We start from the raw sequence: 13,564 nt of genomic DNA, 5'->3' as shown, positions 1-13,564 counted from the left end.
CTTTGAATTGTCTGGAGAGGATTCATCAGAACTTCAGGTGAACCCAAATATAGGGAATTTAAATACACTTTTTTTTTAAAAGGAGGAGACTTGGTATGGTTACCTGCACTGATAGAGAGCAAGTATTAGTATAGTAGGAAGTTAAGGTAACATTTTATGCAATACATTTAGCTTCAGAAAACAAGCAGACAAACATTTGTGGGTGCCGGTGGTAAAGGATCTTTCTTCTGGCGGTCTGTTTTCTAATGTTCCTCCTTGTGACAGTTAAAGCAAATAATCACTTCAGGTTTGAAGAATCCTGCTGGTCTCCTCGTTCCTTTTATTGTTGCGGACTTGAAACACAACTCCCTGTTAGTCTCTGGTCTACATTGGAACCTTGGAAATTACCCTAGCCCTTAGCCTCTGGTTTAGAATCAGTCTGGGGATAGTTTCTCTCCCCCTTTGACTTACGGCCAGGCTGCAACACATCTTTGTTATCGCTGCTAGATAATCACTGGTCCGTCAACACTGAAAGTTTTTCAGGATCCCTCAGTCAAGGATCAGTCAGTCGTCAACACCAACAGTGTGTCCTCTCCAGTCTCTTTGTCTAATACATCCTCCACTGTCAATCTTATTGCTTTGATTAAATCATGGAATCCTGTGGAGTTATTCCCACTCAGGGCGCAAGTCCTAAAAAAAGAAGTGGGGGGGGGGACGCTGACGTCACAACCGGAAGTGACATCACGAAAGGTGGCTTGCACTCAGTTGCAGTTTATAGTTATCGAACTCCCGGTAAAATAAGTGGGGGTCGCCGTCCACCCGCGTGATACCCCGAATCGAGCCCTGGTTCCTCTACTTCCATATGCAGAAAACGTTAGATTATCTCTTTTGAATCACTAGAGGCTGTGGTAACTTTGCTTCCACGATCCATTCTTAATGCTACAACAGTCTTCAGCTGGGAACTAGAAGAAACCTCACTTTCACCGAGGCTCTCACAATTCTGGAACTCCATTTCCGACTCTCAAATTGCTGTTTCTGTTTTGCAGGCCTTGTGATTCAGTAGACTCACTTCAGATTCATTCTTTGCAACGTGGCCTTTAATGTCTATCAAAGTGATGTGCACAGAAGACATCTGTATATTTAATTCTCCACACTGCTTTCTTCAAACTGGTCACCATTACTAATCGCTTGGACTTCCCTGTTAGGGGTGGTCCAGAGGAAGCCGATTTTGGTGGCCCTGCTCTGTGTACCCCACCATTTAGAGGGACCCGAGGTAAAGTTTGGAGGGGGAAATCCAGTATCTCCTTTGCATGTCTTGTCATCGGATGGTCGGAATCACTGCTTTGCTTAGGAATGGTCAAGGATTGCTGGAAAGGCTTTTTTGTACCTCGCTCCTCTGTATTGGAATCAGCTTCCCACTGAGGCAATGTCCGGATCATCTCGAATTCAGAAGACTTCTTACAACTGTTTTGTTTTAGACGCTTTCATGTCAGCTTACTCCCGAATTTCCGCAGTGCAGAAATACCCCTTCTGGGGTGATTCGGGCACTGTTAGACCCGTCTGCTTCTGAGAGTCCCCTTACCACTATGATTTCTTTTGTTCCCCTGTACCTCCCAAAATGTGTCGCTTTTTATTTGTCTACCAGGACTTTTTATGTGTTGTTTCATGGGGTTAGATGTTCCTTGACGCCCAGTTGCTCACAAGGTTTGTGGCACCTATTTACAAGGCGCCTGGCCCAAACCTGTGGCATTACAAGCTGGGGTTGTCAACCTGTGTAAATGAACTTAAAATGGTGGACACCCTTTTTCCTCATGTGAAGTGACTCCCATTGGAGCCTTCATGAACCCTGGCCTTTTGAGGTTTTGGCGCCCTTTGGTTGGCGCGCATTTCTGACAGGAATTCCTTTATTTTCCTCAGGTACACAAAATGGCTGCTCTAGAACCCCAGTACGGTGGCTGTGAGTGTCCTAAATACCCCTCAAGAGTGCCATGTCATTGTCACAGCCAGAGAAGGTTCTAGAACCTTCTGGCTCGTGCCAGTACCCCAGGGCACTGGCTATATAAGGCCCAGTCCCTGGCGGCCATTTTAGAAGATGATGAAGTTCAGATTAGAGAAGAGATTCCAGACTTGACACCAGATTGACACCTGCCCTGTTGACCCCTGAGGTGGCTGTTAGCGCAGGCAGTAGAGCAGCAAAGGGTTGCTGGCGTTGTGTCTGACTGGCGTCCCAGTCAGCTACGTGAGAAGTGATCTAGCGCCTACAGCGCCTGCCCAGCGAGTACCTCATTGCCCCCAAAGACTGTGGCCAGATTCGTGTGCCTCTCCGCCCCCCCGGTGGTGAACTGTGATCGACTTATCGAGTCGCGAGGCGAGAGTAAGTTCGCCGCGACCGCGATCGTCAGCTGTGCCCCCTTCGCGTCAGGTGCCTCTAGAGGGGAGCTCGGACGTCTCCGAGCCCCACCAGCGTAGAGCGCTTCCAGCGCAGATAGAAGGTGAGGTGGTGCGCCGGGGCGGGGAAAGGCCGGCCTTCGTTGGGCCCGGGAGCTGTAGCTGTGGGCGGGAACCACCCTGAATGCGGAAGTCGGAGGGAGGTCCGTGGAGCCCCTGAGAGCCCCGTTGCTAACGAGAGGAGTGCTGTGCCCGACTGAATCGTATCTTGACTGCAGCCGATGTGAGGTGGGCCCGTTTCCTCATAGTGAATGCAGCGTTGTGAAGGAACTGTGAACCGGCATTTATTTGACTGTGCGCGAAGGTTGTGTGACCTCTCCGGCAGCCCGTTCGTCAGTCTAATGACTTTGAACTGGTGCCGCCTGGGCTCAAGTGGTGCTAAAGCCCGTAGGCGCGCATAGACTTCACCGGCAAAGCAGAGATCCTATCCCGGTGACCGCCGAGTGCAAATGATGTATTTACTGTGTTTCCTTGCCTTCTAGATATACGCGCATACGCCTTGAGTGATTATTAAAGAGTCCCAAACCTTATTTTGTGCTCAGAGAAGCAGTATACCTGGTCATTGAAAACAGCATAAACTGTAAGAGTTATCTTTCCCATTTGAAACGTATTGCAGATGTAATGATTCGAAAGTATTTAATTGGTGGCAGCGATACCAGAAGAAAGATGTGGTTGATTATTTAAATGAACCAATATTTATTCTGATATTTATTGTGATATTTATTGTGATACTCATTCCTGAAGTTATTCTATTTATTAATACTATTTATTGCCAGAACTGTATGACCAAAAGAAATGTATATGTGCTTTCCCAGACAACCCTATTTACAACAAAGAACTTTTATATAAAGGAATCGTATTTTTCTATAGCAGTGGTGTGGTGTCCTTTTTGGTGTGGATGTACAAGGAGTTATTATTGGGTCAGAGCCGGCTTAACACTACAGCCTTGACTTGCCTTGTCACTTGAGCCAAGCTACCCCCTTTGTGCTGGGCTTGCCCATCGCAGGTCCAACAGGCACTATACAAAATTCATAAATAAATCAATGGTGCAGCTGCACCTTGGGCTCGTGTCACTATTCACATGCACCATACACAGCTCCCCACAAGTGGGCGTCCACGTACATTCTCCAGGGTTTCGGATTAGTCACAATGCACCCAATATCCCTAAAGCCCACCCCACCTCTCAGATGCGCTGCGCTGTCGCGCTGTCAAACTGTCAAGACCATCACTCCGGTCCCATGTTGACCTCCAGTCCCCTCGCCATATGATTCGATACTGAAGTGCGAAATGGAGTGGTGCCTAGCAACCAAAATTCGAACATTTTGAAAAACATTTCAAGTCCACTTGTGCAGGAGGATTTGGAGAGGCTCAAACTCTTAGGAAATATTTGGGCCACCATGTGCCTCCAACAGGCAAAAATCCCCGAAGGCCCTTCTGCTTTTGCCCCAAGGCATATAAGCGTCACCAACACCCCTCATGTCCATGATGTTTGTGTAACACTTTGTAATTTAGCTAGGCTAAGAAGCTCACACAGAACGGGAATGTCCAAGTGTGTTTCTAGCACTGCTGCTCGATTCATCTTTATAAAGTATGAAAAGGCAATTGTTGTTTTCACTAAACCGGTAATCCATGAAGTAAAAATTGCTATTTTCATTCAAAATCAGGACTGCAGGGTGTTATTGAAATACAACTGCATGTGCATAGGTCAAAGTATGAAGCACGCGAAAAGGCCAGTTTTAATTTCAACACATTTTTCCCATCGACAAAAGCTTTCTGCACTCCCCGTTAGTATCATGCAAGTTAATATTGTCAAATTGAGCATTTCATTTTAAGTAAAAAAAAAAAAAGTTAACTTACCTGAGATTCATTATTTGCAATTTCGTTCTTTGAAAACGGCCTCACTCTCAAATACACCTTAAGTGGCTGACTTATTTGTTCATTCTGCATTGAAAGAAAGAAAGAAAGAAAAGAACCTTCACTTACAATTAACAATAAAGTTCGATTTGCAATAGTTGGCTGAAGGTTTGTTTGTGTTTTAGAGGTCTTTCCAAAAAGACAAATGCAAGAACTGCAGGGCTTTAAGTGGGCCATGTCACGCCGTTGCTGAGCACCGGCAGTTTTTAAAGGGGGCTTCGAAATGGGTTTCCATCGGGCTATGTTTTGTGCCCTGGCACTTTTTTCCGGCCTGCAGTGACAGCAGACTGCTGTCACTGCAGGCCGGAAAAAACGGACCGCCTGTGCCAGGGCACAAAACAGAGCCCGATAAAGACTCGTTTCGAAACAGCAGGGACCTCGATGTGCGCGTGCTCACACTGCTCACTTCTCACTAATGGAGAAGTTACGGCATGACGTCATGCCAGGTGAGCGTTGTAGGGGAAGGGAAATGCTTTAAAGAGAGTCATTTTCTCTCTGGATTTCCCTTCTCTTTTTGAAACTCAGGAGCAGCAACATTGTGGTGGTGTCACCAGGGCTTCAAGTGGAAGCTTTATCAATACTATATACAAGCCATAGTTGCGGCTTCTTTATCTTATGCAACTAACAACCACTGACAAATCCAATAGTCCTGACTTGTTGTAGAGTCGGGTGGCACCCTATGCTAACCATATATTTTTATCTTACATGTTATAGGCCACGCCCTTAATTACATTGGCCACTCCCCTTTGAGACCCTCTCCAGTTTTTTCATCCCACTTAAAGCCCTGAAGAACTGTATTTTATAGTTTCTATAGTACTCTAAATCACTGCTTCATACATGGATGCTAGTACTAACAGACTGAAATACTGAGTTAAATTAAACAGAAGGTGGTGGGGCGGTGTAGAGCTGTTCCCATGTCTTGAGTTCCAGACTGCAAGTATCTGGTATTCCGTGGGTTTTTAATTTCGGCCCCAGCTTCACATTAAGCGAGAGAGGGAAAGAGAGAGAAAGCGAAAAAAGAGAGAGAAGAGAGAGAACGAGAGAGAGAAAGAGAGAGAGAGTGTGTGCACGTGCACATGTGTGTGCACGTGTGAGGGAGAGAGGGATAGAGAGATTGTGTGTGAGCGTGCATGTGAGGGATAGTGTGCGAGAGAGCGCATGAGAGAGAAAGAGCGCATGAGCGAGAGAGCGAGCAAGAGAGAGAGCGAGAGAATGCTGAATAAATCATACATTCATCCTCAGTCAAGAGATCTGGCTGATGACGGGTAATACCCAGAAACTGGTCCCAGGATGCTGGTTTCCAGTGCAGGAAGGATCTGGCTTGGCAGTTCGGTCTGGACTGTTCACATGAGGCACAGGGCCAAGACTAATTTGCATATGACTGGGTCTAAACTGGGGTAGCATGGTGAGCAGAAGAACAACAATGGACTTAACCCAGATCTCTTGACTTGGGTGAATGTATGATTTATTCAGCATTCCGTCCATCATTTGTTTGCATAGTACGTTCCCTTTGTACTAGGCCAAAGAGTCTGTACCTTTCCTCGGTATCCAATTGGCTCACTCGATTTCCAAAACCGTATCAATCAATTATGCGGCCCTTAACTTCCAAATACTCGGTGATCTATCAACTTGGCACCTTCATTGCTAGGCAGAATATCAGCTCTCAAAAGGACGATCCTGCCACCTGTTCTCTACCTCTTTCTGATGCTTTCAGTAGCCCCACCGAAACATACACAGCAATTAGAACTCAACAAATGTATATGGGATGGGAAGAAACCCCACCTTTAGGGCCAACTTCTCTTTTGCCAGATGTGAGAAGGCAGACTTGCTCTGCCCCTGCTATCACGCTATTATCAGGCATCGCAGCTCCACTTCCTAGGGGAGTGGAGCAGGCCGACCTCCGAGAAACACTGGTGCTTCGAGGACCAAGCCGTTGTGGGCTCTCATATATAGAAAGAGCCCTGGCTCCCCGTAAATACCAGGCTTGGGACCTATACTCCTCACTGGTGACTGGCTCAGTATTTAGAGTATGGACGGCATAGCGACCAAGACTGGCCTGACCTCCTTCTCTTACCCCATGGCACCAATCTTATCCAACCTGGATTTCACCCGGGGATGCAACATTAATGGTTCTGGCACTGGCAGAAAGGCGGGTCCAAACGCATAGGATGCTTGTTCATTTCCCAAGGGATTATCCCATTTGAACACCTGAAATCTGACTATGGCCTATAGGATGTGGACTGTATCCAATACCTCCAAGTGAGACACTGGGTGATCCAGCCCTCTGTCAGACCGCACTTACAGAGGCCACTCGCTCGTTACGAAAAATGTGTATTTCTCAAAAAGGACGGCATGCACCTTATCACAGAGCTTTACACCATGCTTGGTAAAGAAATACCACCATTCATATCAACGGGGCAAAAAGGGAGGCTGAACTAGGCAGGAATCTCACTGCCAAAGACTGGGCAGACACATACTACAGAGCCCGACACTCAGCCCACAACATGGGAAGCACCAAAATGACGTACAAGATAGTAGCCTACACGTACCTGACCCCTGCTTGACTCCAGGCATGAAACCTGGGCCTCGCAATGCTGGAGAGGTTGTAGTGATACGAGCAACTTGCTCCATCTTCTCTGGAACTGCCACAATCTAGCCGCTATCGGGAACATATACTAAACGACATAGACACTGCCTTTAACAATACAATTCTGAGATTCCCGTCCAATACTATATTGCGGCTTCCCAACTCTCTAATCTACCCACTTCGTTCCTTGAAAAGGAAACAAATGGTGCTTGCACTAAGCACTGCCCACCAAATGATCCTCTCCTTGCGGAGCACCGATAGGATCCCCGACTACAATGCCTGGCTCCACAAACTGTGGTTCATATGGAGAATGGAAAAGTTATCTTTAGTTGACAATCAGAAAGATGATTCCTACTCCGAACTGTGGCCTCTCCTCCTAATTTAATGAATTAACCTGCCCAACTTACCTTAAATTGGCTCACATACTTCCAATGTCCGGGCCAACTAATAGCTCTGCCCCCACCTAACCTCATAGGTTCCCACACACTTCTGAATGGCCACCACTTGCTCTACCATGACACCACTGTAGACCACTAATGACACATCTTATGAAGGAATCTGGTGAGATGTTTGCTTGGGGTATCTGTGCTCTTACTTTGAAAAAGCCATAGCAATGCTGCCGGCCCCAGGGGTGTAGGCAAATAGCTGTGTTAACTTTGACCCGACTGTTCTTGTTTGACACTGCCAACCCCCTGGGTTATAGGCAAACATGTACATTCCTGCTTTGCTGTGGCTATACATAAACAGAATTGATCCATAAATAGTGACCCTCAAAAACTGAAGTAGGTTAGCTAGGTAATTAGTTAGGTGTGGGTGTGCTCTGAATTTTGTCTTTCATCTTGCCCTTGAAGGTACTTCTCGTGGGCATGCTTCATTGGAGGTTTGATGTTGAGTTCGCACAGTGTTTTGAAGAGCACTTCATTTCTATTTGTGAACTGGATGTCAGCTTTAGCCTCCGATGAGCTGCGTGTAGTGCAGAGCTGTAACTGGGGGTGCCACGGTTTCTTTTGCTGGAGTATGATGGCACATTTTAAGTCAATGAGCTCCTGATTATATGTCAAGAAATGGGTGATTCTACTTTCATTATACACCAGTAAACCAGCAAAAGGTTAACCAAGAAAAGTAAAAGCTCTTCTTCGAAAACACAACATGGAAAGTTGTGAGTCTCTGATAAAAGTAGAAGTAACTTATTTTTAACCACGGAGTGCATTAGGAAGGCAGCATGCTATGAAATTGAACCATGGAGTGCACTAGGAAGACCGTATGCGAAGGAAGAGAACGGATCATTGTGTGGTGGTGTACACAACTGATATGCAAATAGCTTTAACACAAAAAGGTTAGGAAGACAAGCACTGAGGGGAGTGAATACGGTCAATACTAAGGTGGTTTCTTATCTTGCCTTCTATAAACATGAATGGGCTCCTATTTTTAGGTTGAGCGTCCGAGACCTCTCGTATATACTTTAGTATATACTTATATGTGTATGTCCTTTGTGGGCTCTGGAGATCAGCCCTAGGAATAGTCTGCTTGCGCTTAGTTAAATAGAGTCAGTTGAACAGAAAAAAAGTCCCTGTCTTGATAGAAAACGACCAATAGGGGTCAATAAAATACCAGAATTGCTTTCTGCTTGTTCAACTGCCTCTACTGGTTGTTTTCTATCAAAATAGTTAAATAGAGGCAGTTGAACAAGCAGAAAGCAATTCTTGTATTTTACTGACCTCTACTGGTCGTTTTCTATCAAGACAGTTAAATAGAGGCCAGTAAAATACCAGCATTGCTTTCTGCTTGTTCAACTGCCTCTATTTAACTGTTTTGATAGAAAACAACCAGTAGAAGTCAGTAAAATACCAGAATTGCTTTCTGCGGAGGGACTTTATTTTTTTTATTTTTCTGGCAACTGACTATTTTACTTTGTTAGAAAATGACCAGCAGAGGTCAATAAAATGCCAGCATCTCTTTAGCATTCTCTAGATTCCAGTCCATAAAAATTGTCTTCCACGAGCATCCATAGACAATATTATTTTCAAATCTTGTCTTTTCAGTGATATGACCACCGAAGGCCCGGATTTCATATTAAAAACAGAGCTTTTGGACTACAACATTTCCCACTGAAAGGCAATATTTCTCTCCAAGTGTTCCCATACCTGGCGTGTCACGCAGCTTGGTGCTTACTTTCCCTCCATGTTAAAGAACAGAAGATGTTTCAGCACCCAGGTTAATGTGCTGCATAGCTAAATACATATAAGGTCCCAAAGGCGAGAACCGATTGCATTGCAAATGCTTGTTTTAAAGGAGTAAACGTACAACATATCGGTTTTGAAATGGGATGCATGCCTGGTTCCTAGATCCAGCTGGGTATAAACAGGCTTCCCTATTCCTGCAGGGCATGAAAGTGCAACATTTGCAAAGGAGGTTGGTGTCAATGCTCATGAAGAAACTTAAAAAATCAAAAGGTTAATCCTGGGCTTCCCTAAGAGTGTAGTAGAAAATCAGAACATCTACTACCTAGGAGGCCAGCACCTGTGCAAAAGAGGTAATAAGCAAAATGTTGTACAGGAAAGCAATGTCAAATGAAAAAGGAAATGGGAAAAGTAAAAATAAATTGAAAGACTATGAATATAAAACTGCTTGAAAACTTTTAAACATTAGAACGCAAACAAAAATGCTGGTCATTAAAATACCAATTGGTAGGCCTAAAGGATGGTCCACAGGCAGGGTGGCAGCAGAGGTTTGCTTCTTGCCACGGTAGTGGTGTAAGATGGTGTTGAAAAGTGTAGGAAGCTGATCTCTATAGAGTCTACCACAATGAGGTACACTTTGTAGAGAGCCCAGGCAACCCTTATTCATTTACAGAGGCAAAAATTATAACAATAAATGCTCTATAATGTGGGAGTGTGGGCGAGCAGTTTAGGCTTACCAGATGCTAGTACTAAGCATTTCTTGTACTCCCACACACAATAAATGAGGCACACACTCGAAGAATAAATCCAACAGCAATTTAGAAAAATAACCCTTTTTTAATATAAATTTTGATACCAAGAACTTAGTTATCAGGTAAGTGCATTTTTAAATATTGAATATGGCAGGTAAGTAAAATAGTCACTTAAATGAGTTTTTATGTGTGATGTTTTCCTGTGGGATAAAAAGACATATACAGTATACAGGTACTTGCAGTAGGTTTCCAGGGGTCTCATTCAGGACTCAAGGTGGCAAGCAGTAAGGTGCGAAGAACTACCCGCAGAGTTTACTTGCCCTGGGGCGTCCGGGTGCTGAGGTGCTGGTCGGGTTGGTAGCTTTACACACTACACCGATGCAGTGGTGGGGCACCTAAAAAGCAGGCTGCACAGGGGGGCAACTCCAAGAACCCCCAACAGGGGACTTGGTTCACGAGGATCCTGGGAGCAAGGCAGCACAGTCTGTTCTCAGTAAACCGGGCTGGGGCGCTCGGGTACAGAAGGGTTTGGTCAGTTGGGCTGGTGCGTCACAGGGCCTTGCGGTTGTCAGTCTCACCGGTTGATGGTGCAAAAATCAGGACAGCTGGGCCACTCTGGAAGTGGGTCTCTGTGATGCCAACATCCCTCAAGGGCTGCTTGGTCCTGGTGCTGTCGGAGTTCTGTTAGGACTTAAACAGGCCTTGGTTGATACAAGGGGTCCAGTACCACAGGTAGTGGTGCTGTGCTGCTCCAGTTGGCCAGAGTGTCTTCTCCTGTGGTTGGAATACAGATCTGGCCTTCTGGAGCAAGTAGACCTCTTCTTGGGTGGCTGCTGAGATGGTGCAACCAGGGAGCAGCAGTACGGTAGACCAGACTCTGCTATTTTGGTGCCTGTGGACTGCAGGTGAGTAGCTTCTCTACTCCAAGGGAGATTGCTGGGAATTTGCAAAGGGCTAGCAATCTACCTGGGTTCTTGGTAGAGTTTCAGTGCAGGAGGAGTTGGGTTTCTTCATGATTGTTGAGACAGGTGCAGGCAAGAACGTTTGGCACCCAAAGTCCACAGTAAGTCTTCAGTTTTTGTTTTCTCTGCCCTTATTTGACATCTCTTCTGGATTCGTTGAATCAGAGTTCCTGGCATCAGGGGTGCTACCTAAATACTCAATTTAGGGGCATTAAGGAGAGTTATAGATTGTAGCCAATGAGATACTTACGTTAAGGGTGACTACACCACCTCTATGACAACTTCTTGTGAGAAGTGGACATAACCCTGACCCAGCAAGCCTAAGATAGTGGATATCTAGGTTTTTTTTCACATCAGGTTGCCCGTAAGGGTGGAACTGGCCTGATAGTAAACATGTCTCCTGTCTAGCTAATTTTCCAGCCTGTCCTGGTGACAAATGGGCCCAGGGCAGAGGGTGACATTTCTCCTGTCTGGGGGAAGCCTGGTCGCAAATCAAAGGTGGCAGAGGTCTTTGAAGCCTCCTGCTGAAGCAGGCATTGTTACTGCCCTGAGAGCGTGGGATCTCACCTGCATTGGTTCAAAAACATGTCTGTGGTGGCAGGCTGGTCTACACCAGTGAGCCAGCACACTAGAAGTTGGTAGGTTTTCAGGGGGTACCTCTGAGTTACCCTTCAGGTGCATGTATTAATAAATCAAGCACTGAAATCAGAGTTGGGTTATTAATAGGAGATGTTTGATACCAAACATCTTTAGTTACAGTGAAGACATGTGCCTGGGGAACTCTTTATCACCAGTGCCCAGTACATTTACTCAAGGTGACTTTCCTGTTCACTGGCAATGTCCAAGAACCGACATGGACATCACAGGGAATATTTGCTCATGCAGATATGTCCTCACATGTTATATAATGCACCCTGCCTCAGGCCTGTAAGGCCTGCTGTAGGGGTGACCTACTTATATTGCATGCAGTGTCTCCAGGCATGGCACACAGGAGGTGCGTGATGTTGTGTCTTCACATTTCTCTGCACCATGTCATGCAGCATGCAATGGCGGTTTATAGGAGTATGGTGAAAGGGTTTCTTAGGGTGGCACAACCCATGCTGCAGTTATTATGGCCCCCTCTTTGGTCACACTGCCCTATAATAATCCACCTTTGTAAAGCGCACAATCACCCGTAAGGGTCTCTAGGCGCTGGGGGCCATCAGGAAGATTAATCAAGCTATTGCCCAGAGTCACATGGTGCTGGGCTAATCTGCCGCCGGTGCCGGGGTTCGAACCATGATCCCCAGATTCCGGAGTCTGTCGCCCTAGCCGCAGAGCCACACCTCTTCCCCTAAGTATCAATTACTAAGGACTAACAGGGGGTGCTAAAGGTATTGCCAATTGGAGAAACAATTGTACAGTTTTTAGGAAAGGAGATGTGTCATTGGGGACCTGGATAGCAGAAATCCAGTGCACAAATGCATCAAATTCCAGGCAATAAGTAGGGTTGACCATGTAAAAAGAGGCACTTTCCTACAGAAAGAGCAAGCTGGGTGTCGGGCCAAAGGAAGGTGCCAAGGTACCAAGACACTTTGTTGGCTGGTAGGGAAGGAGGAGGGAGAAAGTCTGTGCAAAGGAACTGCCTGCAGCATGTTATGAGACAGCCTGCTGCTGATGCCCTGTAGAAGCAACATTTAGCAAGTTGGGTTGTATATCATTCACAGTGAAATTTGTTCATGAGGGTGGAGATAGTCATAAAGGCAGGCCTAGAGCAAGTCACGCTCCAGACAGCAATACCAGCAAGTTGTGAGAGGAGTTTTAAGCAACTCCACATAGTAAGTCACCTCAAAAAACAACCACAAGTGGGGCATATGTGCGTTGGAACTAGCCTGGGGACATGCACTAGGCAGAGATTTGATGTAAGAACAGTGACACTGAAGTCCCTGTTTTGTGAAGAATGGGAGGTGAAGACAGGTGAACAGCAGACAGGCAAAAGGAATGGAGAGAGATGGGAAGTCACCAGGTTGGTGAAATATGTCCGAAATTAGTCAGACACAGAAAGGTTGGGGCAGGGTAAGCAAGGGATTGCTAGGAAAGGCAAGAGAAATGCCAGGAAGAGGTAGGTGGCGGGTATGAAGAGGACAATGAAAATTAGAAGAAGCACTAGGGCATGTCAGGTAGGAGGGCGAGGGATTATAAAAGGGGGTTGATATGGCTGGAACCAATATAACACTTGGGGTGCACTTCAAAGGAGGTAAAACTAATGCCAAAACAATGCTTCTCCTAAGCATTAATGTGGCCTCTCCAGTCACCCTATTCAGAACACCCCTGGACCTGTGGAAGATCAGAAGAAGACTGAACCTGCTGTCTGGGACTAGAAAAGAGTCTAGATAACAGAGACTGCTATCCAGGATAAAGAAGTGGACTTCATCGGTCATAAAGCTGATCCCCTGTTAAAGCTACAGGAAAACAGCAAGCCACAAGAGGTCTTATACTACAACTGCCCTGATGACCAATGGCAACTGGACCTAAACTAGACTCTCCTGTTGGCCTCTTCCTCCCACACTGTGAGCCTTTGAGGCTTTAGTAGTGCTCTGTGATGAATTGGGACTTGAAACACTAAAGTCAGTAGGTAAAATATTTGACCAGGACAAACCTGGTTAGTGTATCTGACTGCACTCAATTGTGGTCCATGTCAAATTGCACCTAGGTCCTGTTCTGCCATGACCATTGGCTATCATTGGCACTCTCTGCTTCTTG

The 13,564-nt window shown here is 45.9% G+C and overlaps 1 protein-coding gene across 1 annotated transcript in view; it reads right to left on the bottom strand.

Moving 5' to 3' along the window:
* Nucleotides 1-13,564, bottom strand: part of LOC144828803 (kinesin-like protein KIF20A) — a 412,946-nt gene that overhangs the window by 364,890 nt on the left and 34,492 nt on the right. The window contains exon 2 of the mRNA XM_078687291.1: nucleotides 4,285-4,368. Within this exon, the coding sequence (XP_078543417.1) occupies nucleotides 4,285-4,368 (84 nt within the window). The remainder of the gene's footprint in view (nucleotides 1-4,284; nucleotides 4,369-13,564) is intronic.

The sequence above is a fragment of the Lissotriton helveticus genome, chromosome 4_1 (genome assembly GCF_964261635.1).
Source record: "Lissotriton helveticus chromosome 4_1, aLisHel1.1, whole genome shotgun sequence".
Lineage (NCBI taxonomy): Eukaryota > Metazoa > Chordata > Amphibia > Caudata > Salamandridae > Lissotriton > Lissotriton helveticus.
The sequence above is the reverse complement of the archived record's forward strand: the minus strand, read 5'-3'. Positions and strand labels throughout refer to the sequence as shown.